Below are 27,130 nucleotides of genomic sequence, written 5' to 3' on the forward strand. Positions count from 1 at the left end.
AACTGGGATGCTGTACACTACTCTATTACATTGAAAAGCAATTACACTGCATCATGTTACTTTGTACCCCAGTACTGATTATAGCACTAACATAACCAGGGAACATATGAGTGCCTAGCAGTCTCCTCCAAACACTTAAGAGTACAACAATATTGAGTGACCTGTAGTCTAAAGAGGAGTAGTGGAACAGAAAACATGGACTGACCTTCACCTTTCTAGTGTAGAAGTGCTGCTTGTGATCGGGGAGATACCTCATTTAACATTAGAGGACAGGAATAATAACTACAATCTAGCATGATTCGTGTCAAGATATTGCTTCTGTTCATTAGCAGTGATGCACAATATGCCTCAGAAACAGATCACATCAGAAGTGGCCAAAGGGCTGTGCTTTGTGAGTCAAGGCTCATGTCAACCTCAGAAAATGGATTCTTTGGGAACCAAAGAAGCAGCCCTACGTGAGCCCTCGGCTGTTGAGTAAGGATTGAGAATTTTTTAAATTACGCAAGATGAATTTGGTGGGGTATAGGATGGTTGGTGAAAAAGCACTAACATATTGACAACACATTTTGAGAATTACTTTTCCATAAAATTTCCGAGACCAGTAACATCACACTGTCAATGCAAGCTGAATACATGCAGCTCATGCACGCTTGAGTTTAGGCTTACAAACAAAGGTCTCTGGCAGTGAGCAGTTGACCTAACAGCTATCTTCACTACCATTTATTTGTATCAACATTAGGTGATTATTGTCTAATAGATACATAAATAAATAAATGTGCATCCACATTTGAAGTAGTAATTCAGAATGACTGAGCTGCCAGATATTTGCAATTATTTCCATTCATAAAATTCTAATTAAAGCCAAAATGGATTGTTATTTAGTTTTGTTGTGGTCAGGAATTCAACAACTAGATGTTTGGTGTTTATCACACCCCAAAAAATCTACTTCCAGTTTATTCCACCGAAGAGAAAGTTGGGAAAATTAAACTCTTGACAGAAGGCTCCTCTTACTTCTGTGTTCTGCAGAACGTTGCCGCTTATGTTGGCAGGATTCTTGTTTGCGGCTGCACTGAAAACAATGGAACATCCCTTTTGCCACCATCCATCTCCTGCAAACATATATGGCATAAGGCCAGAAACCTGCTTCACGCAAATACATGAATGTAAATGCTTCAAGCTACTGTACATGTTCTATATAGCACCAAAGGGGTTCTACTTTTGTATACAAGCTTGACATTGTAACAATAGAAGGGTCATTTTCAAAAAGGCTCTATACAGAACCATATACAACACATCTATCAATCTGAAGAGCCATTTCACCATGCAAAGAACCATTTAAGCATGAAATGGTTCTATATAGAACTCATGGTTCTAAATAGAACCCTTGCCTTTACTAAAGAACCCCGGAAGAACCATCTTTTTAAGTGTGTATAAAGCATTGAATATCATTATAATGGCTCTCACTGCTGCTTTGTTTGCCTATTTTTATGTATTAGTTACAGTATGTACACAATAGCCTCCTGATGTTGCTGCCCCCCCAACACTTGACCGAATTTGCATCCCCAAACGTGGATCACGTACAGTGATAATATTGTGTCTTAGGGCTTCCTTGATTCTCAGCTCTGTTGGATTGTTTTGCAGCAGGCCAGCATCCGGTCACACATTTAGACTACATCACACCGTAGGCGTGCTCGTTCTCCCTTGACAAATGAAGACACATGAAGAAATAGATCTTTGTAGAATACATGAAAAAATCAACTCTCTCTCACTTACACACAGGCACACAAACACAAACAGAAACTCCTGCAGTCTATGATTCACTCCATAAAAAAGCACTAATGCATCCGCAAATTGAGCAAGATTCTGTAAGGGTTGTTTTCCACCTGCAGAAGTAGACATTAACACATCCTCATTCATCACTTTATTAAGGTGCCAGATTATAACACATTAGCTGTACGTCATACTCAGATGTAAGCTGGAGTCTTATAGACGTATACCATGTACTATATAGCTAGAAGAGACCTCCCACAGGTCACATTCACCAGAAGAGAAACTCTGCACACTAAGGCACTAAAGAGGGCAATTACTGCATCATTAGTTACTGCCTTGTGAAAAATGAGGCAGAATGGAGTATTTTTAGCCAAAGTAAAGAAGGCTTTAAGGATGCTGGCAATTTGTTACTGCGACCTTGTTTGAACTGAGACTCACTTCTATAGCATCTTTGATGTTTGCACTATATATACACACCTATATGTATTTATTGGACATCACTTTCCAAAACCATGAGCATTAATATGGAGTTGCCCCCCCTTTGCAGTTATAACAGCCTCCACTCTTCTGAGAAGTCTTTCTACAAGATTTTGGAGCGGGCTGTGTCTGGTCTGGCTCTGATGTTGGACAAGAACTGATCACATTTGGATCTCACTTTTACAGTTCTCTCAAGTGCATCTTTTGTCAGCAGCTGGAAAATCAAATTCAAACACTGGCGCACTTATCAGAGCTTAAGGCTTGAAGCAACAGTTGAAGGGCTGGGAAAATACGACAGAGCTTGGGATTGGTCAATTGGACTATAGCTCAGACATTCAGGAAAGATGAAGAGCCTAATGATTTTGACTGGCCATGATACAATAACAGCACTCACGTTTGATTGGAAAGGCCTGATCAGTGTGATCAGCTCTCGTCTACTGAGCTCCCGTTGTAGGTTAGCACATATTTTTATATTAAAGAGCCCTTGAAGTACCATCTTTTTAATGTGTATATTTTATCCTCCCAAAGCTTTTATTACGCGAGCTGACCTCGGACACACAGGCCCAAACTGAAGCTGGGCGTCAGACGGGAGACGCCGCTTTGTTTTTCCCACCCGTTTTCTGTAAAGCCCCGCCTCCTGGCTGGTGTGGCCACACCTCCCTCGCTGCCATTGCCTAGCGGCATTTTTCCTCCTGCGCACGGATTGGCTAGTAGCTGGGCGGACTGCTTGTTAAGTGGAGCGACCAGCCGGGAGGGGCGTGGCTTTAAGGAAAACGGGTGGAGGAAAAAAAATCAGCCTTCTCAGCCAATCAGTGCCGCGATTGTCCCTCTCAGATCCCGCCTCTAGAGGTCACGTGACCAGGAGGGCGCTCGAAAACCGGGTGCTCGCGTGCAGCTCGCTATTGTGGGAGTGAACGAGACGAAGTGTGCGCGCGCGCGTGTGTGCGTATATGTGTCTGTGTGCGCGAGAGCGCGAGCGAGGGAGAGAGAGACGGACTGAAGAGCCTGAACATACACACACACGCACGCACCCGGAGCGATCGACCGTGGATGTTAGGAGCAACTTCGGCGGATGGAATTGTGTTTTTGGCTCCTGCGTCTTCTCTAGGCTTGTTTGTGCACTTTCTGGACGCCTCCAGCCTCTTCATCCTCCTCCTCTTCTTCATCATCATCTCTCGGCGGACCCGAGTCCCCCTCTCCTCTCCATGGGCCAAACTCTGCCCCTCGGAAGATGCGCGCGTGTCGGTGTGTGAGCGCGCCGCGTGGCCCGGGGCTCGTCCGTGAAGCGCGCGCGGGGATCTGAGTGTGCGGGAGCTGAGGGCGGGCGGAGGAGGAGGATGAGTGTGAGGATGAGGATGAGGGTGGCGCGCTGGAGCCGGGCCGCGGGGGACTGGCTGCGGCTCGCCGTCGTCTCGCTCCTCGCCGCCTTCCCGGTCCTGCAGCCCCGCGCCTTCCCGTCCTCCTCGCTGAGCGACTGCCAGACCCCCACCGGCTGGAACTGCTCCGGTAAGCGCGCACGGTGCTGAGGGTGCTAGGAGCGGCTTTAGGGATTCCGCAGGCGATTTATTAGTTTTTTTTATTTGTTTGTTTTTGTTTTTTTTTGTTTTTTTTTGTGGGGGAGTCTATTTGTGTTTTATATATAGTCAGTGAGTGGAGTGAATCTTATTAAACTATTATTTTATTCTTTTACTTTGCGTGAAATTTATTTTTAAATATTATTTTATGTACTTTTTTAAAGCCATGAGTCCATGTGTTTCAAGTGCTTCGTGCCTTCTCTTTCTTTTTTTATTATATTATTTATTTTTGGTTCTGCATTTTTTTTTATTATTTATTTGATTATTTTTAAATATTATTTCGTGTAGCTTTTTTACTGAGTTCATGTGATTTTAGTGCTTTTTTCCTTTTTCATCTATTTTATTTATTTACTTTTTAATCCTCTGACTCGGTGTGTGTACAGGACACCTTCGCGGCAATAAACGAACAAAAAAAAAAAACTTCGCATACGTCGTAATTTTTGAATCTGTGCGGTTTTAGATGAGAAAATGGCAGCACATACCCGAGAAATGCATCTCTGAAAGTTACAAGCTTCGTCATTTTTAATGCGATCTTTCTCCCACATCCGTTAGATGCCACTGGAGTGGAGACTCTGGCTTTAACCGTTAAAGTATCAGCCGGAAAACGGTGCAGAACCATGTATAATGATAATACCGGTGAGCGAAACCAACATTATCCACATGCCTTGTGTGAAAAAGAGAATCTGAGTTTCATTGAACGGTTTATTTAAGCAGCTCTTCCAGCACAGCGACCTAAAAGGCTGCGGCTGGCTGGGATGGTAGTGTTGGACTTTCTCCGGACTGATTAATGGTGGTGCGTTGCTTTCAGTCTGCAGTCTGTGGACGCTCTTCCTCCAGAAATGAGTTAAATTTTCCCTCGGGGGGTTATTTCCACATCGTCCACATCACACTGCCTCCATTCCCCCCAAACCATCACATTTTCTGACGCCTTTTTTTGGTCTAAGCGTCTCCACAGATGTCAACAGCTGATATTCGAAGGCTAGCTAGCGTTATCCTAACAGTCTCCACTCTGGAACCGCCAAAATAATCACAGAAATCACACAAACATTCAATTTAATATGTGTAATGTTCCTAAGTTTCCAAGGCTAACCTGCTGCTCCACAGACCCGCTTAGCTTGGGAGACGTTAAAGGGGAACTCCACTGATTTTTTCAAAATGTACGTGTAATTCAGTGTTAGAGAGAAATAGAGATATGTAAATAGAGTCCTTTATACCGGTTTGGTTTGAAATGGTTCATTGTAGAGATTGAGATTTCTTTACAGAGGTGGTGATAGGAACCAGAGGTCGCCATGTCTACAACATAAATTTTATGTTACATATACATTTTATTTACTATCCAAAACCATCAGTGAACCTTATGCAGAATGTTGATGATGGTAAAATAAAAGTTTCATTGGGGACTACTCTGCCTTATAACAAACTACATATATCCTTCCACTATTAATGGATTTTAAAAGTACATTGTAGCCCAAAAGTTGATCTCAAAACTATCATAAAATAATGTGTCAGGCATCGGGCTGCATATTCATAACCATTTCATGTGATAACATTCTGTGAGAGAGCTTTTAGAGCAAGATGTCTGGTTCCTATCTCCACCACTGTGAACAGTTCTGACTCAGAACAGAGCATTTCACATCAAACCTCTCTGAATGACTTGGTTTAGATCTTAACAATTGAGTTATGCTGAAATTTTGGAAAATCTGTGAATTTCTCCTTTAACCAGCTATTAGCCTAGCTTAGCTTTTGGGCTTGTTTTCACTCTTTCACTGAAGTAGGTTGCTGTACAAATTTTTTTTCAGCCCTTAACAGCCAAGGACATTCATTCATACAGCAGCAGCCGCAGTCCCCCTTAAATCGTTTTCTGATTTATGGAGGCCTGAATGTCTTTTTTTTTCCTCTCCCAGTTTCTCTGAGGCGTTTACTACTACAGTACCGGTAAAAACTCCAGAGTTAAATTAGCACCCACAGTGTTGAATAGACACTATAGTCCAAGTTTAGGACCAGCTGGGCACAAATGAAAGTTTAATTTTTGCTGGGGTCTTTGCTGCTGAATTTACTTTTAGTGTTCATTTGTTTCCAGCTGGACTTAAATGAACACTACTTGGGAATTGTAGAATGGGAATTCTGCTGGTTCCTCAACATTTCTGCATAATTCAAGTCTTTAAGATGTAAACAAATGGGTTTGTAGTGAAACCAAGTCTGGGTTGTGCACGGTGGTGCTGATGGGAACCAGACGTCCACCTCTGAAAGCTTCCTCACAGAGAGCTCTCACTTAAAATTCTGGATTCACTTAAGATTTCTGGAGTCTGGAGACGTACATTCAGGGTGTTGTAAGGCAAAATAGTCCCAAATAGGGCTGGGCAATATGACGATGTGTATCATTATCGTGATAAATAATGTCACAGTACAATACAATATGCTTTTCGGAACATATCCTGGATATTGTCAGTACTTGTAGAACACTGAACAACTGCCTGTTCTAGAAAGTAAAATAAGTCCTGTTTAATTGGATTTAGTGCAACACAGTGTGCCACATATTGAGTAAAAATCATTATATTCACAGGTTTTGGTAGTATTTTATCATGAATTGTAAAAAGTTCTTGAAATATCACAATATTAGGTTTTTGCCATATCACGCAACCCTTTTCCCAAAGGAAGCATTTGTTTCAGATTATTACTGTATCAACATATAATATACATATAAAACTTAGGTAGGTTTACTGGTGGTTTTGGATAGTAAATAAAATATGTTGTAGACATGGCAACCCCTGGTTCCTGTCACCACCATTGTAAATAAATGTGAATCGTTACATTTCTTTTCACATGTTTATGACTCAGTGGTTGAATTTTGCAGAGATATTGGGATAATTCACCTCTGGGGATTTTAAATACATTCAATATATGATTTGCATCTTGTTGTACTTTATATTAGGCCTTTCAGGGCAGCAAGTTCACATTTTTTGTCATGTTCAGAGCCACAGTGTCTCTAAGGATGAATAATTGAAGATATTTAAGCCTTTAAAATGTATCAGAATTGGGCTAAGGTGATCTGTAATAGCTCTACAAACCAGAGCTTTGGAATCAGCTAGCTGTGTTATTTGGGCTCATTTGAATTTGAACCTCTCACGCTGTGTATTGTTTTGACTGTGACTGCATTTAGACTATGTTTGTGCCTTGAAGCCAGACAACGCAAGGCAACATGTTGCTTGTTCTGTTCTGTTTCATCTTACCACCACCTTGGGCACCGGGATGTTCCCTGCTGAAAAAAAGACCATTAGAAATATTAGGATCAAAACCTAGGCAGTAGACTTAGCAAAGTTTGAAGGTGCCTTGCTGTAGAGCTGGGTGATATGGAAAAAATATAATATAACAATACTTCAGGAACTTTTCACAATACACAATATGCAACGATATTTATTTTTTATGACATCTGATAAGTTAGAACAGAGAAATAAAGAACCAGGGGTCATATTACAAACATCTCAACCCTGAAATCCTCTGTTTAGACACCATGACAACTTCAGTTAGGACAGTAGCTATTACAGAATAACAGTTCCTAACTTCATAATCTTATATGTTAACATCAGATAAGAAAACAGTATTACAGAAACACCCTAAACAGAATAAGTCTCCCTAAATACTGTCCTAACTTTAGGATAAACCTCACCAGTCTCCTAACTTCTGTTTTAACTGTCTTTTCTAGCATTTTTTTTCAGCTGTTACAGGCAGCATAGTTCACTACTAGCATTATTATGTAAAATGTATCTATATTGTAAAACAGTGCTTTCACTTGATGTTTTTCTTTTCTAACTCAGCATTTAAAAAGACACGGTCTCCACCGTCCCCTATTATTACCTTTGTGTGTTAATGTTGATGAAAACTCGTCAGATAACATATCACAGTGATGGTGGTGAATAATGAGGAGAATGTGTGTTTGTTTTTTAGGAGGAATAACGTTAGCATGGTCAGCTAAAGCATTTGGGAAATGGAAACTGAAGCTAGGGAGCGACAACGCTCTCATAAACAGAAGGGGATGCTATCACAATGTACATAACTTCCAGTTTATTGCACTTTTGTTTAGACCTTTTTTATAGTGGTAACGGTAGCGGTAGCCTTTTTAACATTATTTTGATTATGTTTAGCTGTGTGCGGTTGGCCAGTTGGTAGGTAACAGACATAACAGCTGATCATTGACTCGACTTCGATCGAGTAGTTAAAGATTTCCCATCTTAAAATAAGATGCTGTAAGATAAGTTAACATTTCTAAATTCCTAACTAAGATAAAATTTGCTTCTGTGATGCAACAAATCTTATCTTGACCAGTCAGATCTTAACCTAAGACAAAAGGATTGAAAGCTTCTGTAATACGGCCCCAGAAGCACCACATTTAAAAAAATACTGTCAATAACAATGAATACAGTAATTTGTATTCTACATTTCACATCCTGCGCTGCAGTAATCCCAAAAAATTAATTAATTTAACATAATTAATAATGCAACATGGAGCTGGTAAGTGTTTAAGTACTGAAGATATCAATGATATACTCAAAGAAGCACATTGTGACATATTGTGATATAATTTATCACGATAACGATAAATATTGTCTTATTACCCAGCCCTACCTTGCTGCGTTCTATGGGTACCCACAGGCTAATCGCTGTGCAGCACAAACCGAGCTGTTTGCAAATGACAAAAATTGACGAGGCACAATTGCAGATGTGATGATGTCCAACATGTCCAGTCTGTTCATTTGTGATTCAAATTCTGGGTGTGAGAGAATTGCTGAGCACATTGTAGTTTTACAGACAGAGCTAAATTCGTTTGAGTGTTTGGAGATTAAATGTGTAGGGTGAGAGTTGTTGCTTTGTAAATGGGCTGGTTTACACAAATATGAGGTCAGAGATTCAGGATTGCAAATAAAGTTTTGCACAACTTTACATGAATGGACCTGTTTGTAGTGGTGGTAATATGTGTGTGATATAATCACAGTCAAAGTTATTTATAGTCACCATGAAGTTCATTTGAAGGTCCGGAACCTTTTAGAAATGGTCCACAAATAGAAAGATTAAATAAGTAGCATAATGTAATTATTAACACTTACGCTGATTTGTTTTAGAATATGGCCATTCATTTTTAAACAAGTTTAGGAAAGAATAGCTTTATTCTGACTATATATGTTGCTCCTTGTAATATAATAAAAGTGCACTGGTGAGTCAATAATCTGACTGCATTAATTTGACCACAAAATTTAGTTTTGTTGGATTCTATCTCCTCATTCATCACTCATCCAAACCTGTGTTTGGCTAGAGGGCTTGTTTGCAAATTGCAGCCTTTTGTGACATCACTATTTAAAGAACAGTATCGCAGTAACGATCAGCAAACAAAATATTGTGCTAACCCTTATCAGCACACACATACAGTACTGTGCAAAAGTCAGAGACCCTCCCAGTAGAAACCAATATTGTAATAATTTCCCAAAAAATGTTTTGCACTTAACTTGATCAAAAAATATAATAATCCAATAATGTAGTAATGTACCTCATAATGTAATACAATGATGTAATAATATTTTTACTGATAATCTAATACTTTATTACACTACTGAGAATTTTTTTGATTTTCAGCTCCATTTTTCCTCAAATGTATGATGTTATCTATCTCACAATCCAAGTAATCCCAAATACATTCATTGACGTTGAGGCCTGGACTCAGGGGTGGTCAGTCCATTGTTCTGAGAGCAACACCTTCTTTGTTTGATGTGTCTATTTCCTTTTCTCAGTGAGGGCTTCTTGACAGCTACACATCCTTTCAGAACCATTTGAGTTGTCTTCTCTCAGTGGAAGGATGGACAGAAACATCTGTGGATTTTTTCAGATTTGAAGCAGCTTGATTTTCCTCTCTCTCAAAGATGAAAGCTTTAAGTGCTGTTTATCTGATGGGGACAGTTTGGTGGTCTACCAGGTCTTGCATGTGGTTGTTAGGAGTACCATTTTCTCTGTATCTTTTAGTTTTGGAAACTCCATTTTATTTCACTTATTTTTCTCATTTGATGTTCTCCTCAGAAATATCTCCCTAAATTTTAAATACTTGTACTTAATGGCTGTTTTGATTGGAAGGTCAGTAAATGAAGGGTGGTCTCCAACTTTTGCATAGTACTTTGTTCTGCAGTTTTTTCATGCCGGTCAGTGCAGCTGCTCATAACATTTCAGTACCTTAATTGTGCTGATATGTGTAGCTTAGTACAAATGGCACCAACCTCAAAAAAACAGACAGATTTGGCTGTACACAAAACCTCAAATAGAGGCCTTCATTGACACCACTTGACCGTAGTTGCAGTGCAGCTAACAGCTTATGGGGATGTCAGTCTTATACAATATAGTCTATAGTCTTGTATATTGCTACAAGTGACCGAAGGTCAATGTTTAAAAGGCTTTGCAAAAATGGCCTTGTTTACAGTAGCCTAAGGGTGCAAAAGAGTAATAACACACAGGGACTGAAAAGGTTTCCATTGTTGTATACTTGACACTCAGTAATTGTTCTAATTGAGGCATTATAATTACTTAACTCGGGCTCTGGCGGGAAAGAGGTTAGCAGAAATTGGACAAGTGTGACAGCCAGGAGGCAGGAAGGAGCATTTGAGGGGGCAAAAGAAGCTTCTGGTTGTGTCAGTGCATTAGTCGTTATTCAGAATTACTTCCAGTGATGTCAGAAGCTAATTGACCTCCTTTCTGCAGCAAAGACCGACATTGTGTTTACAGAATAGCATGTAGGTTTGGGTAGTTACTGAAAAACTGATTGATAAAGTTTTCACAGTTGTCTACCCTTACCATTAGCACAGCAGTAAATGTATCATGTAATAATGATGTTATTGCTTTCTTATATAACAGATCGCATTGGATAAGCCAATGGTAATTGAATTGCAATTTGTACTAATAGGATCCATCTGCATACTAATTACGCATCTTGTTCAACATGTTCGAAAATTTAGTGGCTGCCTTTGATTATTAGTGTCTAAAAATTTGAAAAACTGATAATATTCGCTGAACAATTAAAAAGAACTACCCAGAGCTTTTCTCATACCCCAAGAAGGATGCTTAACAGTCGGCTCAGTGGCACAATACCAGAGGCATCACTGATTATCGTCAATACTTTTTGACGATACCGTTAAAACTGCGGATTGTCAGTATCACCCAATATTATCAGCCAGCCTATATATCGGTCAAGCTTTAGTGTTCAAACATGAGCCTTCACAGTGTACACTATAAGTTTTAACAAGCTTTGTTGACTGAGCTTGGATGATTACTGGAGTAGATATATGGGGCATCTGCAGTTGTGGCATTTGCTATGTTTGTGGAAATTTATTTTGTTTTACTTTCTTAAGGGACCAGAAGAAATTATATGGCATCAGAGATCACTTACACATCAACTTGTTATGCTTTTTGATAGCTCCACTCTTAAAAAAATTGGTTCTTCAAGGGTTCTTTAGTAAAGACAGTGGTTCTATACAGAACCATAACACTCAAAGAACCGTTTGCATGCTTAAATGGTTCTTTGTTGCCTTGTGAATTGGTTCATCAGATCGAACGTGTTGTATATGGTTCTATATAGAACCAAAATGGGTTCTGCTATTGATACAAGCTTGACATCATAACAATAGCAGAGTTCAATCTGAGAACCTTTCATGATGCAGAGAACGCTTTAAGCATGCAAATGGTTCTTTGAGTGTTCATGGCTCTCTATAGAACCATTATCTTTACTGAGAACCATTGTGTAAAAAGCTGTTGTTACAGTCCTAAAAACAGACTCATCCGCCACTGGAACTTTAAACTGGGACTCTAAACCATATGCAAAACACAGTCAATATGGAGATACCAACTACAAATTGAACATGATATAACTCGTTACTCTTCATCAGCTAGGTTTAGAGTGTTTTAGGGGGCTAAAAAATTCAAATACTGGATAATATCAGGCAATAAAATTTTATGTCTATATTTAAGATTTCAATTTTATACTCATAAAATCTGTTAAATGGTGCTTGGCTGACATAAATGATTATCAGATCTCGATTGACACACTTCTTAAACTCGCCGTCTTTAATAATATAAATATTGTGGCTACCCAGAAGTCATTGTGGCTGTTTCTGTTTACTACAGCTTATTTTTCTTACTTGTTATTCATTGCCTTCATTGAAAGTTTATTCATGTGTTATATGTTATGTTCATGCTGTAGGTGAAGCTTGGATACATTTTACATGTTTGTATTATTTTTAAATATCACCACTACAGTCTTTACTGCTGTGATTATAGTTAGACCGTTGTCTCATATTGCATTTCACCAAAATGTCCAAGGGCTTGGGTTATCTTGGGGTGATCATTATCAATTATCAGCCCATGTAATACTGTAAAAAAATATCTAGTTAGGTCAGATAGAGTTAGTGTCACTACTGGTGCTCTGTATCAGCCGATATGAGGATCATATATCTGTATTGGTACCGTGATGTAAAAAGTGGTATCCCTATCTAAAAGGTTATTTTCTGTGCGTTAGAACCCCTTAGACCAAAACATGCAGAAGCCAGGAGCCTCCACGTGAGGCGAATGTCCTTGGTTTAAAGTTGCGTTTCTTTTTCGGCCAAATAAGTGGCCTAATGCTTTATTCAGCAGTGTATAAACATCACCTTTTTAATATTTGATGCTTGCCAGCTTGTTTTTTTTAATTATTCACGGGGCTGTAATCTCCTCCCGAAACAGTGGCTTCAGGCAGAAAGAACAATCAGCCCTGTCACCCCCCGTCCCAATACCTGCACGTTTTGGCATATGTGCAGACACGGCACTTGGCTAACCCTCCTCGTTTTGGCATGATAAAATCGCAGCACTCCCAGGGACGAGAGAGAGAGAGAGCTGTAAAAGCAGAAATCACAAGCCAAATCACTTGCAGACAACACCTTGTTGCATTCTTCTGCATCCGTGCATTAGTCCATCGACTTTGCATCGATGCCGCTGATACGGATGTTATTAGCTGATCCATTATTGTCTTCTGGTATGTAGCAGTGTTTTTACAGAGCAGGTTATTGCCTGTTATTCAGTAGTGAAGATTTATGATTGCCCCTTTCACTGGATTCCTCCATCTTCATTTGGACCTGCTATGACAGGATATCATGCCATTGGGTTTTTGATTAAGCTATAATGACATCCGTTCCCAGCTGGAAAGATTACTTGTAAAACAAAAGCCTACATCATAAAAGCAGATTATAATCCACTTTACGTACTGTAAAAGAAATTCAATTCTAGGTTCTAGATGCTAGAAATAGTTGTGTATGTATAGTGAAAATGTATATTTTATAAATTGAAACTAAAATATTGTTAACTTCTCATAACAACAAAGGATTAGCAATCATTGTTTGAGGAGCATCATCATCTGCTCAGTGCACAAAGTTTCTGGCTTCAGTTGAGTTTCATCTTCACGTTTACAGTAGCAATCAAAGGTTTAGAGACATTTGATTGAAATGTATCTTTTTCATAATTAAATATATATTTAATTAGTAATTAAATTTCATAATTAAATACCGTTAATGACATGATCCCTCAGTGCTGTCATCGTGTTTACTCTGGTGATCTAACCAAGCCATAGTGAACCATTGTGTTTGTGTGGCCAACTTCCAATTAGAGCAGGTAAACATACAAACAGGAAAATGCTTCACACATCAGTCATCTTTTATTGCTAAGCTGATGAAACAGATCAATAACAAGCAATTTCATAGTGATGTGAATTCCATTCTGCATCGCAGTGCATCCAACAGTAAAGGCAGCATGGAGCTTCTTTTGTACAGTGATATGAAAACACAGGAGTTCACAGAAAGCTCCAATTCCTCATGCTGGTCCATTTTACTGTGGCCAACGTGGATATGCATATGGCCCAGCCACTCTGGAGGCTGGTTTTAATGAGTTTTATAAGATATAAAGTGAACAATGCCAAATCATCACTGGTGAGATATTAAGTATAGCATGATTAAATGTTTCTGAGAAAAATAAAGTGATGCTTAAATAAGAATTCATTTCCAAAACACAAATGTTTAAGCTTAACTTAACTAGGATGGCTAACCAACCAGACATTAGTTTTAGAACTTAGAACTAGTTAGTTCTAGTTGGAAAATGTTAAGCTACAGCCTTTATATTACCCTTATATCGTTGTGCCTTGTTAAATGTCATTACTAGTTAATAACTATGCCTTGTAAAAAGTTAATTAGTGCAGTGTTTGTGTTCATGAATGTGTTTAAGCCAGTCAGCTGTGTTGCGAGCTAGGGTGGGTCTAAGTAGCTCTGGTAAGAGGTCGGTATTTAGGTTGGAGTGATTCCATCTGTGTTATATCATAATTCATAATTCAGTATTATTCTAAAATGTAGGAAATGTCAGATTTACAGAAGAACTCTTGCAGGTGTGATTAAACTCTTTAATGGTTGTGTAGACCAATTGTTCATTTTAATTTTGCCTACAAATGAAGTTTACACTATAAGGCCAAGCATCTCATTAGATGAACTAGCCAGAGATTAACAAACAGGGAGGAGACTGGTGGTAGTGGGGTGCCAAAAGTTTGTCACAGGCAACAGAAGGGAGAGGAGGAAAGACATAGGAAGATAGGAGAAAGGTGGACTTTCAGGTCTGGTCTTTCTCACAAATTTCATTGGGTTCATTGGCAATACCTCAGATTTTTGTTATGATCCCATATCAATACCAAATATTATATTTTTAAAAGTCTTTTCTAGCACATAAAAATAAAAACTGATGTTTTTGGACAATGTATTTTTGTTAACAGTACCCACTCAGGACAGATGGTTAGTATGCCTCTTAATTATTTGCTACAATAATTTGTTCCACTTTTCCAGCATCAAATGCACATTCTGATTCACAGAAAATAAATATTAAATGAACTAAAAGAAAACACTGTCAGTATTTAATGTGAGGATTGATTTTAAATAGAAAACAAGAGTATCACACTAGGGCTGTAATTATTGATTATATTAGAAATCGAGCAACTGAATGATTATTTTGAGAATTAATGGCACGATTTAGAGCTTTAAAGAAATGCCAAACAATAAAAATGGTCTCAGTTGAATAATAATGAACAAAGGCCCTATTAGTTTAATGATGCAGAGAATTCAGGTGGAATTTAGGAGAGATTATCATAAAATGCCAGAGCATATTCAAATTTTTTATAATTTGTACTTACATAAAGATAAAATGTTTGCATTTATTTTTTATTGAGTGGTTATATAGTTCTCATGTCAGTTAACAGTTGTTTACTGCAGCTTCAAACATACTGTGCTTGCATGCACGAATGTAGAGTGCATTGCAAGTCTTTTACTCCCAAAAAGTGGCTAAAAATGTATTGGTGGGATTCTGCTGGTGTGAGTTTAAGCTGGTTTTCTGTTTCTCAGTGATGCATGCAAAAATACTTGCGTGCTAATAGCTGCTCCTTGTGGAGATTCTTCACCCTGCATAATGTGAGTGAGGGAGTGAGTATGTGTGTGAGCTAGAAAGTAATTCATTCATTTACAAATTTCATTAATGACCAGATAAATAAATCAGAGTAAACTGAAAACAGGACAATAAATATATAGGACTCTATATCAAACCATACGTACACTTCAAATGATTTCGTTAGAAAATATATGCCAGAAAGTCTTTAGATTATTATTCTTTGCAAAAACTTAATACTGATACAAATGGTTTTACATCATTTTGAAATTAAACTCTTCATGTATTGATACCTCAGTATTAGTGTGTCCTTCACCTTTCAGGGTTCATCTGTTACTTAACAATTACTATCCAAGCTGTACTTTTAAGAAAGCTTGGGCTGGTTTATACACTGTATGTAATTAAATAGGATCTTTGATTTGTGGGATGGTCACTACACTGACCGCAATTTCAAAGCAGTTTGGCAAAAGGTTCTATCCCATTACTGAAGGTCACAGTTAGTGACAAAATGTCCTGCTAATAACTGGCCTACCTCGTTTCTCTTCATATCCCTGCCATGTGATTCAACATCAAATGTTTTGTCATGTTACTCTTGTCCAGCTACAGTGAAATGTGCAATAACCACCTGCTCTCTGATCCTCTTATTCAACAGTGGCGTTATTTTTTCAATTTGTTTCCCAAACCACAGGGAGTTGGTCACTGTTGCCAGACTGGACATTTTCCCATCCAATTAGGTTATATTTAATGAAGCTCAGTTGGGAAAAAATGACCTTGGGCGAGTTCTTTTGTTTTCACCAGGCAGGATTTTGAACAGAGTAGGTGCGTTCTTAATTATCTCAGAATGGGCTGTGGCGTGCTGAATTAATACTGATTGGAGTTTGTTTACAAAGTGTGTCAAACCCTCTGAATGGCCTGCTTTCAGAAGATGACATGAACAAATAACCCTTTTAAAAACTAGGGCTGAGAATTAGGTCTTTACAAGTGAAACTTTCATGCAACTAGTTTCATGTTGTGAAGTGCATGCAACATAATTTCCATGCAACTTGATAGTTACACAAAGCAATCAAAAATAAAGTTGCATGCAACACATTCGGTTACTCCACTAGTTAGCCAAATCATCAGCTCGTACTTTTGATAGACTGTATCGTTCTCGCTATAAAGTCATCTGAAAGGTGTCATTTACAAATATGCAGCATTTTTAGTGTCATAATATGTTTTTTCCAGCTGCTATTGCTGTTTTTTATTTTCCCCAAACCTATATATGTACTGTATTTCATCTCTCAGTCTATTATTCTTTATTGTATATTTGTATTTTTATCTGATGTGTGTTTAAACAGCTGATGGCGTTAGCTGGCTAGTTAACACAGCTGGTTACAGTCGTTAGCTGCGAGAAACCCATGTTTGTTGTCGTGGCTCGGAAAACTGACAAAATAAAAACTAACAGCTTTAAGTCAGTTGTGTCCGTTTCAGATGCCTAATAAGCCACCTTCTGTTTTACTTTCTTATTCACTGATCTAGTGAAATCAGTAGTTTGAAAGTATGGTGTCTGACACGGTTACATGATGTGTTATCAGCATCTTGATTCACAAAGTTGAGGTGCTTGCAACTTTTGTGGCTGAGTTTCAAATAAGTTGCAGGATGCTTTACATTATGCAACTCAAGTGCAATTTAGTTTCTTGTAGGTTTCAAGCAAAAACCCAACATGTTAATGTAGTATAGAACTTCAAAACAACTTCTGACACTGGACATTTGAGATGTGGCTGCAGATTTCTTTGAGAAACTGAAAGTGGACAGTCAATACTAAAAGCTTTTTTTATGCTTAATCATTGATGCTTGTACATATTTTCTGTTAAATGTGTTTTCTGCTTCTTTTCTAATTCTGAAAAATGAATAACTTGTGCTTAGTGGTCATTTTGGCTTGAAATTAAAGAAATGCAGGGTGATCTCTGATGTTTGCATAAAACAGAAACTATTCAGTGGGTTTCTGTGTAGCACCTTGGATGAAAGAACCGTTTGTCCTGTCTGCATGTTTCAGTGCGCACGCTAAATGTCATTGTTGTTCAATTCTTCTTAGGTTTACAAAGCATTTCTTAACTGAGGCAGTGGGAACTTTGTGTTTTTAGCCAAGTGCATGGAGACCTGGTGGGAATTCAACATGTTGTTCAATCAGTGCATAATTTTAGGGATCATTTGCTAGCTCAGTGTGACACAAATACACTTTAGTCAGGGCTGTTATGGAGGTCAAGTGGTTTTTGACAGCAAAGACTGGCATTTCATGTTCTGAAACACTGTAATTCACTTCTCTGTAGCCTTGCTTATGGAGCCATGCCAAGAACAGAATGATTGTTTATTTACAATATTTGGTAACACTTGCCACAAATCTGTTAATCTTATGTACAGTATAGATTCTGAATGTTTTTTATTACGAATTGAGCTTTGTATTTACTGCTTATTAGTGTGTTATATGAAATGGTGTAAGCTATACAGCAGAGAAAACAGGTTACATAACATACATCAATCAGCCATAACATTAACATCATCTCCTTGTTTCTATACTTATTGTCCTTTTCATCAGCTCCACTTACCAATAGGAGCACCTTGTAGTTCTACAATTGCAGAATGTAGTCCATCTGTTTCTGTGCGTACTTTGTTACACTGTTCTTCAGTGGTTGGGACCCCTACAGGACCACCACAGAGCAGGCGTTACTTGGGTGGTGGGTCATTCGTATTAATGTGTGTTGGCCTGGTATGAGTGAATCAGACACAGCAGTGCTGCTGGAGTTTTTAAACACCGCCTCAGTGACACTGCTGGACTGAGAATAGCCCATCAACCAAAAATATTCAACCAACAGCATCCGGTGGGCAGTCTGTAATTGTGGAACTACAAAGTGCTCCTATATGGTAAGTGGAGCTGATAAAATGGACAATGCGTGTAGATACAAGGAGGTGGTTTTGATGATATGGCTGATGGGTGTATATTATGTAAGCTTTCTTTATAAAGTTTTGTCTTTGTGTGGAATATAACATTTTGTAAATGCATTTATAATATTTAATGTATCTGAGATTCATGTGAAGTGTTACCCAAGACCCTTTTTCTGACATCCCAGCATAATCCAATGCTGATTCGAAGTTAAATGTACCGTTTGTATTGCTTGTGACAGCTACAAGGAATTGCCTCCATAAATTACCACGGAAAGCATTCACGCGTCAACCACGCATTCCCTCACACGGTGATCTGCATCCAGTACCTTGTCACATTCAATGTGCATGCTCCTCAACATAATTTAGGTCAATTTTAGCTGATCTCTGGTATATTTATTTTATTGCTTGACGCAAAACGTTTTCTTATGCAAGTGCATCGCTAATTAGGACTTGATTGAAATAGTTGAACATTGACTTGTACACTTTTCATGACTGAACACTCAAGAGCTCTCATCACAGATGCTATAATGCATAATCTATGTCATATTTTAAGTGGAGTTACCAAGAGAACGCAATAATAATTCCGGGAAGGCTTTGTTTGGCTCCATTGGCGTGTCGACATTTTTGTAAATAAACCTCAAGTTTTGTTCAGGGTAAACATGGTAAGATCTCGGATGGTGGACATTGAGGCTAGCTGCTGAGGTTTGGCCCACAGAGGTCTGTTGAGGGAGATGTTTCTGAGAGAAGGTAATGGGTAAATTGCTAGCACACCACAACCTGTTTTCTCAAGCACAGTGTCTCCAGTGTGATGTAGACTCTAAAATTGGAGGCTAATAGACTTTGATGACGTAGGTGAACTTTTAGCCGTGAACAAAGGTGCACTCACAAATATTGCTTCAACGATAACCTTGCGAAAGCGTCTAAATGTGTAAGTAAATGGCGTAGGCTTAATTCCATTCCAGTTAATTGCATTCTGCTTCAAGCCGTTAATGGTTCACACAGCATCTGCCAGGGCAAAAACAAGTTAGTCACCCTTTTCCTTTTAGCTAAGACTAGTTTTGTGCTCTCAGTGTACTGAACATCCTTGTAAAGGACAGATGTGACCAGCAGCCATGCAATGAGGAAGCAGTCCATAACACAACAAGATAAAATAAGAAACATAAGAACTACTGGAAGAGTTACAATACCATTCAAAAGTATTAAATCAATGATTTCAGACACATTTTGCTGCAGATGCATGTATAATATATGATGAATAATATAATTCCAGATTATACAATTTTACAGTTCAAATAATTTGGAATTCGACAATTTTAGATGTCTGCAGTAACATCCTCTAGAATGGGACCTATTCGAAAATAGAATCATTGAACAGATATCAGGTTAACGCAGGGAAGGAAATTGGGCTCATTGCCTTATTTAAAATTTAGCAGCTCATAGAAACATACATAAGCAGTTCACAAGCTTAAAATGTGTTAAGACAACATTCTTGATAATGTAGTCTATTATAAAAAATTGCAGCTCTTGTGATTTGAAAATTGCACTCTTTCAATTTGCGATTTTGATATAAATACGATTCATCTTTCAGTCCTAGATGTAAGGTTGTGAGGTTTTACACAAGGTTTATATAACTGTGCATTAAAATGTGCAGAAGTGTGTTCTCTGAATGGGATATGTTCAACTTATTTTCACTTAGAAAATCGATGTCATTGAATATGATCCAAGCTTTCTCACACAGCTGTGAGAACAATGTGACAAATATCCAAATAATGATTTCAGTATTTCAGTACTGGTACCTGGAACTGATAACCAAGTACTTGTGTACCCATGCACAAGTTTATTACACACTTGTATAACCTGACAATAGCTCAGCCAGTTTACTTTGAAGTCCCTGTAGTTACTTTACAATAAGCCTTAGTATGTAATAAGTCTGGGATTTTATGGGGTTAATAACTATTGTTACTTTGTATTGTTTATTTGTTTTTATTCATGTTTATTAGTGTACTACTGCCAAAAAAGTGATGTATGTCTTGATAAAATATTAGATATCATCATATTACCCACCTTTCACTGCCACACATTCTCCAGGCCTGTATCTTGGACAGGCCCATCCTGATGTGATTTCTGGGTAATGAGGTGAAGCTCTGAATCCACGATCTGTAACTGCTAGGCCAGCCGCAGATGAGCTGAGCAGGATAGCTTCTGTAGAGTAATGAAATCCCGCTTGTGTTGATGTGGTTTATTATGGAGAGGTGTTGCATATCGTAATAGGATGCTGAGTCATCTTTTCAATACAGCCACTGCTGAGCTTCTGTGAGTTAAAGATTTCATTTTCACTCCACGTGGCTAAAGCAAAGAACTAAGGTCAAATTATGGTTTAACAGTGTGATGCTGTTTTTTACCCAATGTTGCATGCTTAACAAATGCATATTCCTTTGTTGATATGAGTATTTTCACTGCAAAAAGTGATATCTTGGCAAGCGAAATTATCTTAGCTTATTGTTGTAACCTTATTAGAAAATAATTAAACTTTTTTTCTACACCATTTTTTACTTGTTTTGAGTGATTTATTAAGCAATTTAGGTCTAATTAGCCACTACCTTGGCAGAAAGTGTGGCTTGTTTCAAGCACATTTCTCACAGCGAGCAAAAATATATAGTGAAATCATTTTACTCAGTGTTTTACAGAATGTTTAATATGAGATATATCAACTAGTTTTAAGATCATTTCACTTTGCAAGATAGTTTTTTGCAGTGCTCGATATGATAAGTGGGAATCGGAAGTGTGAATCAGAAATTATAATGCATTTTTCTTCCTCACAGTGATGTATTTCTGAGTGAAACGTGCTGTTAGGGAGAGTCTCTGAGTTAGCCGAGGGTTTGGCTCACTGACAGCGGAGGGTGGTTGGAGGGGGAGGTGAAACATGATACTAATGGTTAATATTGTTTCCTTTGCCTGCTGGTGCATGGTGACATAAACAAAAACAAGAAGATGTTTTTTAATTGGGCAAAAGTCAAAACTTTCTGCTTGAAGATTACAGACAAACAAGAATATGTCTTTTAAATGTGCCACAGGTCACATTTTACATTGTATTTTGTCCAATTTGTTAAATTTTCTAAAAAGACAGTAATTCTAATATATTTTCACAAAATCAACGACAGTATGGAGTTTGCACAAACTTCTTCACGCTATCGTAGTTTCCTGTGTGCTTTGAAAGATAATGGCGAAGAAAACAGCCTTTGTACAGTGTGGTTTTCTTTCTCATTTTCTCTGCTGTGAGGAAATTGTCATCACTAGGCTAGACAAGGTCATCTGCGATGTCTGCTGCTGTGTAGAGTATATGTTCATATGTTTATATGCATATGCAAAGTAACAGTGGTGATAGTGAAGGTATGAAGGCTGGTGAGTGGGAGTATTTATGTAAAGTCTGCTCAATGTGATGCCACTGGAAGTATGGAACTAGTGTGTGCGTATATATATATACATATATATATATATATATATATAAAACTCACATACCTATATATATATATATATATATATATATATATATATATATATATATATACACATATATATGCGCACACACCAGTGCACTAGTGTGTATGTATACACACACACACACACACACACACACACACTTATTACAGCTAGTACATCATTAAATTTTATTACTAGGGACAAACACTAAGTGAGGTCCAAAACTCTGAAAACACTGTGGAAAATGTTCCTATTTTGCATTCTTCTCTAAGTTAATACTGAGTTTTTGCATGGTATTATAAGCATAGTAATCTGAGTGAAAAGTGGAATTTTTTATTTTTTTGTAGTGTTTGTCCCTGTAGAACACAATGCTGCAATAATTTCCTAATAATATAATATTTCCCAGAAATGTAACAATATTTTGCAATTCAAAATGTAATACAATCCAATAATGTAATAACTTGCCCAATAACATAATACAATGTGTAAACTGATATAATATTTATGTTATATATTGTTATATTATTGGGATGTATCACATTTACAAGTTGATCAGATCTTTCAAAATGGATGATGTTATACTTTTAAGATCCCTTCCTAATGGTCTCCTACAACACTTTTGTGCATTCTACAATGTTTAAGTATTATATCATCCATTTGAAAAAACTATCAACTTGCATATTTGTTACATTATATGTATATATATATATATATATATATATATATATATATATATATATATATATATATGTTGTGATGTAATAAGGTATTATCACAAAAGAATGAGTATCAATTCAGAATTTGTGTTACATTCTTGGGTAAGTTATTACATTATTGGGAAAATTATTTCGATATTGGGTTCTACAGTCCCCCTTTTGCTTTAATGACAGCGTGCACACAAGCATGAGCTTCACTGGAAGCTCAAATTAGTCACAAATTTGAATATCTTCATTTAACCTGTCAGAATTTTTCTTTGTTTTAATTATTTGAAAGTTCTATTGTCTATTTGCAGGATTAAATGAAAACAATTATAGATTTTCAAAGTGGTCTCAGACTTTTGGACCCCACTGATTTATCTAAAATAGAAATAACAGATCAGTAAAATAACCATTTGCTCCAGCCTTAAAAGAGGAATTCCACCAGCTTTTTAAAAATTTTTATTATTCGGATGTTAACATGTAAATAAAGACATTCAGAGTGGTTTGAAGTGAAATGCTCCTCTCTAGAGAATTGTTTACAGTGGTGGTGATAGGAACCAGATGTCTGAATGCCTCTAAAAGCTCCCTCACAGGAAGTTATTGCAGGAAGTGGTTACGAATATGCTGCCTGATGTCTGAGACATTGTTTTACGATAGTTTTGAGATGGCTTTTGGTCTAAAATGTATTTTTAAAACTTGTTCATGGTGGAGGGATACATGCAGGGTGTTGTGAGGCAAAATAGCCCCCAAATGGGCTCAGTAGACATAATAGTGTGCCTATAATTCAGCAGAAAGACTTGCACTTTACCTTTAATAAGCCAATTTTAATAACACTTAAACCCTTTTATGTTTTTTATTTTGCTTTTACATGCGTTGTACTTCATTTTTTTATTTTTATTGATTTTTACTCTTAAGCACTTTGCTTTTTCTTTTGATATTCCTTTTGCTTTTATAAATGTAAAGCACATTTGTGGCCTCTGTGTATGAAACGTGCTAAATAAATAAACTTGCCTTGCCAAAGAAAAGTTGGTAACACTTTCTATGAATTTCACATCTATAAACACCTTTACAAACATTTATAAAAATGAATTAAACTTTATAGCCATGCTTATTATACATTATGAATTGTTAATATAATGCATTATAAGTAGTGTTGATAACATGTTATACTGTCAGTGCCAAAGAAGTCAGCCCCAGCTTGGAGACTGCAAAGTGTACATTGGTGGTGTACATTACCTTTCCCACATTGGGTAAAACACTGATGGCAGCTCTAGTTTAAACTCTGACATTTGAAGCCTGTAATGTGCTTTATTATGTATGTTTTAGTGTTTCAGTAAATCCTTCAGTAAATACTTCAACTTGAAGCCTCACTCTTAACACTGGAGGAGGCTTTAGTACAGTATGCTTCACTTTACTTAGAGCGGACAAATACAACTTATGAGCTCTTATAATTTGTTATGAACAGCACTTATAATGTATTATGTTAACAATTCATAATGCATAATGAGCATGGCTATAACATGTAATGCATTTTTATAAATATTTATAGCCATGTTTATAATGCCTTATAAATGCATTATAACATGTTATGAATGTGTTTATAGATGCTTACATGCTTACATGACATTCATAGAAAGTGTTACCGAAAAGTTATTATTTTAGATTTTCCACTATTTTATCGTTACCAACATTCCATATAAAAGCTCAGAAGACACGTGTAGGTTCACTAGTGGTTTTGGATAGTAAATAAAATGGCTATATTTGTGTATATTTGTATATATTGTGTATTAGACATGGCGACCCCTGGTTCCTATCACCACCACTGTAATCAGTGCATTTCACTCTGAATAACTTTGTTTCTATCTCAACAATTGAATTTATGCAGAAATTCTTAAAAAAATCTAAGGATATCCATTAAAATACAGCCATATTGAGTCAAAAGAAGTGAATAGAATTAAAAATGACTTACCTCTTCTTCCTTTCATTTTTGCTCATAGTCAGAATCTCCTATGCCCTCCATATGCCCTGGTTTTGCAGAGCACCTGCCAGGCTTCATCTTCAACATTTCGTTTTTAACCAGCCCGGCTGATTCTTGAAGGCAAACCAAACACAGTCTTTATTTTATTTTTTTTTTGCTCTCAGCAGCTTCTGAGGTCCGTGGATAATTGCTTTAATTGGCATGTAAATGAGGCATGCTTGTTACGTAAGGCGCCTCGCCTCTCCAGGACGGGCCCTTTAGCAGGAACCTTAAGTAGCATCAGCTCCTCGGGAGCAGCCGTTGTGCTGAGCAATGTTCCGGTTCATTCTAGCCTGCGAGGCGAGACTGGATAACACATAGTAAAAAAATATATATAATCCTTTGCCATAAGCTAATGTGCTTTGACATCAAATATCCCAAGGAGGAAAAACAATTCCTCGTTGCAGTATAAACTTGTTACAATGATGCATAGAGCTGTGAATGTGAATATATGAGAGAAAATACGCCACGTATCATAAGAGATTACGCTTCACGCAATGAGCGTGGCATGCATAAAAAGATGCAAATGATACAAATATTGTTTCTCTCATGCAGTCAGGAGAGTTGACAGGCAGCATTCCAGGCTGTGTGGCTTACAGTGGAGCTGTGTTGTTGCACTGGGTGTTCGAACAGGTTATTTAACAGGCTGCGTTTGTTAAACAAACGCCAGCCAGCTGCAACATTTTTTTTTGTGTTCTTGTTTTATTCGGACTCAGTGGTGGCCATTAACAAAAACTGATTCATCAACACTGTTTCAGAGCCCACGCTGGGTTCAAAAGCCTGTGTAGCCTCCTATTTTTGATGAGCCTGTCAGACATCTCAGCAAAATCTCAGATCTTGCACAGGCAGGCCATGCTCAGCATATGCTGCAGAGCTGAACAAGGTGCTCAGGAAAAAGCACTTTACAGCTAGTGGCAAGTGTAAGACTTGTTTCGCTTATGTTATATAGTAGTACGTGTGTAACGATGTGCATAAGATTAATCAAGATTGTATTCGGTCTTTGATACTTTATGATCAGGGCGGCATGATTCTTGATTAAATGGGAATTATGTTGTTTTTTTTTTTGCTTAGAATTGAGATGACAATTCTCACAATTTTGTAAAGCATAATGTTTGTATGCAAACGTTTGAACATCTCCAGTTAAATGCCATGTTTTGTTGAAATAAGTTAGCACATCCTCTACAAGCAAACTTAAGTATGACATTTTTGTGCACATTTTAGCACAGAGTTTCTGTTTATTTGCTGAGTTTAACATATTGGGCAGCATGGTGGTGCAGTGGGTAGCGCTGTCGTCTCACAACAATAAGGGCCTGGGTTTGGTTCGCTGGCCAGGCAACCAAGGTCCTGTGTATGCAATAACTTTGGCACAGGCCACATTTTATCTTTTACAATATGTTACAAAATGTTAAATCAGCAAATAAAACAGTAATTGTAAACTTAATTTCACTTAAAAAAATAACAACTACATGGATTTCGAGCATGGGTGAACAAACTTTTGCATACAACTGTATATAGTAACACTTTCATGTACAATGTATAATAGCAGCTCAGATATCCATATGCACAGCTATTGCAAGCATATAAAAAAAGATAAAATAATTTATAAACTTTAATTAAATGGCTAAAGACTAATTTAATGAATAAATAAACAAATAAAAGAATTGCAAAAGTACTTTTTGTAAAAGAGACCAAACATAAACCAACTGCTTGACCTACAAATCAGCCCGCAACCTATAAAAAGCCTTTTAAAAGGATGCACACATAGAATATGTGTACAATATTTGAATATATGCAAAACGTTGAATGTTTGTTTATAGCCTCATTAGCATTTCTAAAGAATAGGCCTGCATCTCAGCATTCGGCTGGTTAAAAAACTAGTTATTCCACTGTACACGCTGTGACTCTGAACATAAACAGACAGCAGCTCAGATGAGTTTTATTTCAAGCCTATGACAAGCAGTGCAGAACATGAGAGATGAAAACAGCATGAGTATTTTGATGATGGTTCTAGTTGTACACAGCTCACCGTCAACAAAGGCTGGGCAGTATAACAGTAAGGTATTCTGCAGTATTTAAAAATGATGAGGTTTCTATTCCATGTCTTAACAGCTGAATGAACACATTTCACCCATTTATATTTATATAAGGAGGGGTCACTGATTGGTGGTGCAGGATCTCACAGATTGGTGGCACTGATGGAAGGAGGGGTCAGAGGTAGCGGAGCCCCTTTGAGCAGTTTTTGGAGATTCTAATCTTTATGACGTTTGCAAAAATGCTCAGTTGCTTTGACACAGCTGATCTGTCATCTTGGTTGTCACCATGCCAACCAAGTTAGCTGTTAGCTTTAGTCCACGGTAACATTTGGAGACGGTTTTAAGAGGATACCGTACAACCCTGTAGTACATTTGAAGCTTTATGTGTGCCAACCATCATTGTCTGCCTGATGCTCGATACTCAGTTAACCATGCAAGGTACCAGTATTCAGATACAGAAATCACTGTTTGGGAATTCGTTCTGTTTCAGAACAGGAAGACAGAGAAAACACCAGTTTTATGTTTTAAGACGACTGTAAAATGTCACGCTTTTGCTCATATTTGTGAGTATGTATGTTACAGTGTAACATTTCCAAAAATACAAGTGACCAAAGATGGGCACATTGTTAAGGCTGCAATAGAGATCACAGGTGTAGCACAGCTTTATTGCTAACTAGGCTAGCTGCT

The 27,130-nt window shown here is 37.6% G+C and overlaps 1 protein-coding gene across 2 annotated transcripts in view; it reads left to right on the plus strand.

The window, feature by feature from the left end:
- Positions 1-3,530: 3,530 nt before the first annotated feature.
- tmeff2a (transmembrane protein with EGF-like and two follistatin-like domains 2a) overlaps positions 3,531-27,130 on the plus strand; it is a 134,556-nt gene continuing 110,956 nt past the window's right edge. For both annotated transcript variants that reach the window (XM_036561931.1, XM_036561932.1), the window contains exon 1: positions 3,531-3,753. In XM_036561931.1, the coding sequence (XP_036417824.1) occupies positions 3,585-3,753 (169 nt within the window). In that variant the 5' untranslated portion in view covers positions 3,531-3,584. The remainder of the gene's footprint in view (positions 3,754-27,130) is intronic.

The sequence above is a fragment of the Colossoma macropomum genome, unplaced genomic scaffold (assembly GCF_904425465.1).
Source record: "Colossoma macropomum unplaced genomic scaffold, Colossoma_macropomum, whole genome shotgun sequence".
In the NCBI taxonomy this organism is placed as follows: Eukaryota; Metazoa; Chordata; class Actinopteri; order Characiformes; family Serrasalmidae; genus Colossoma; species Colossoma macropomum.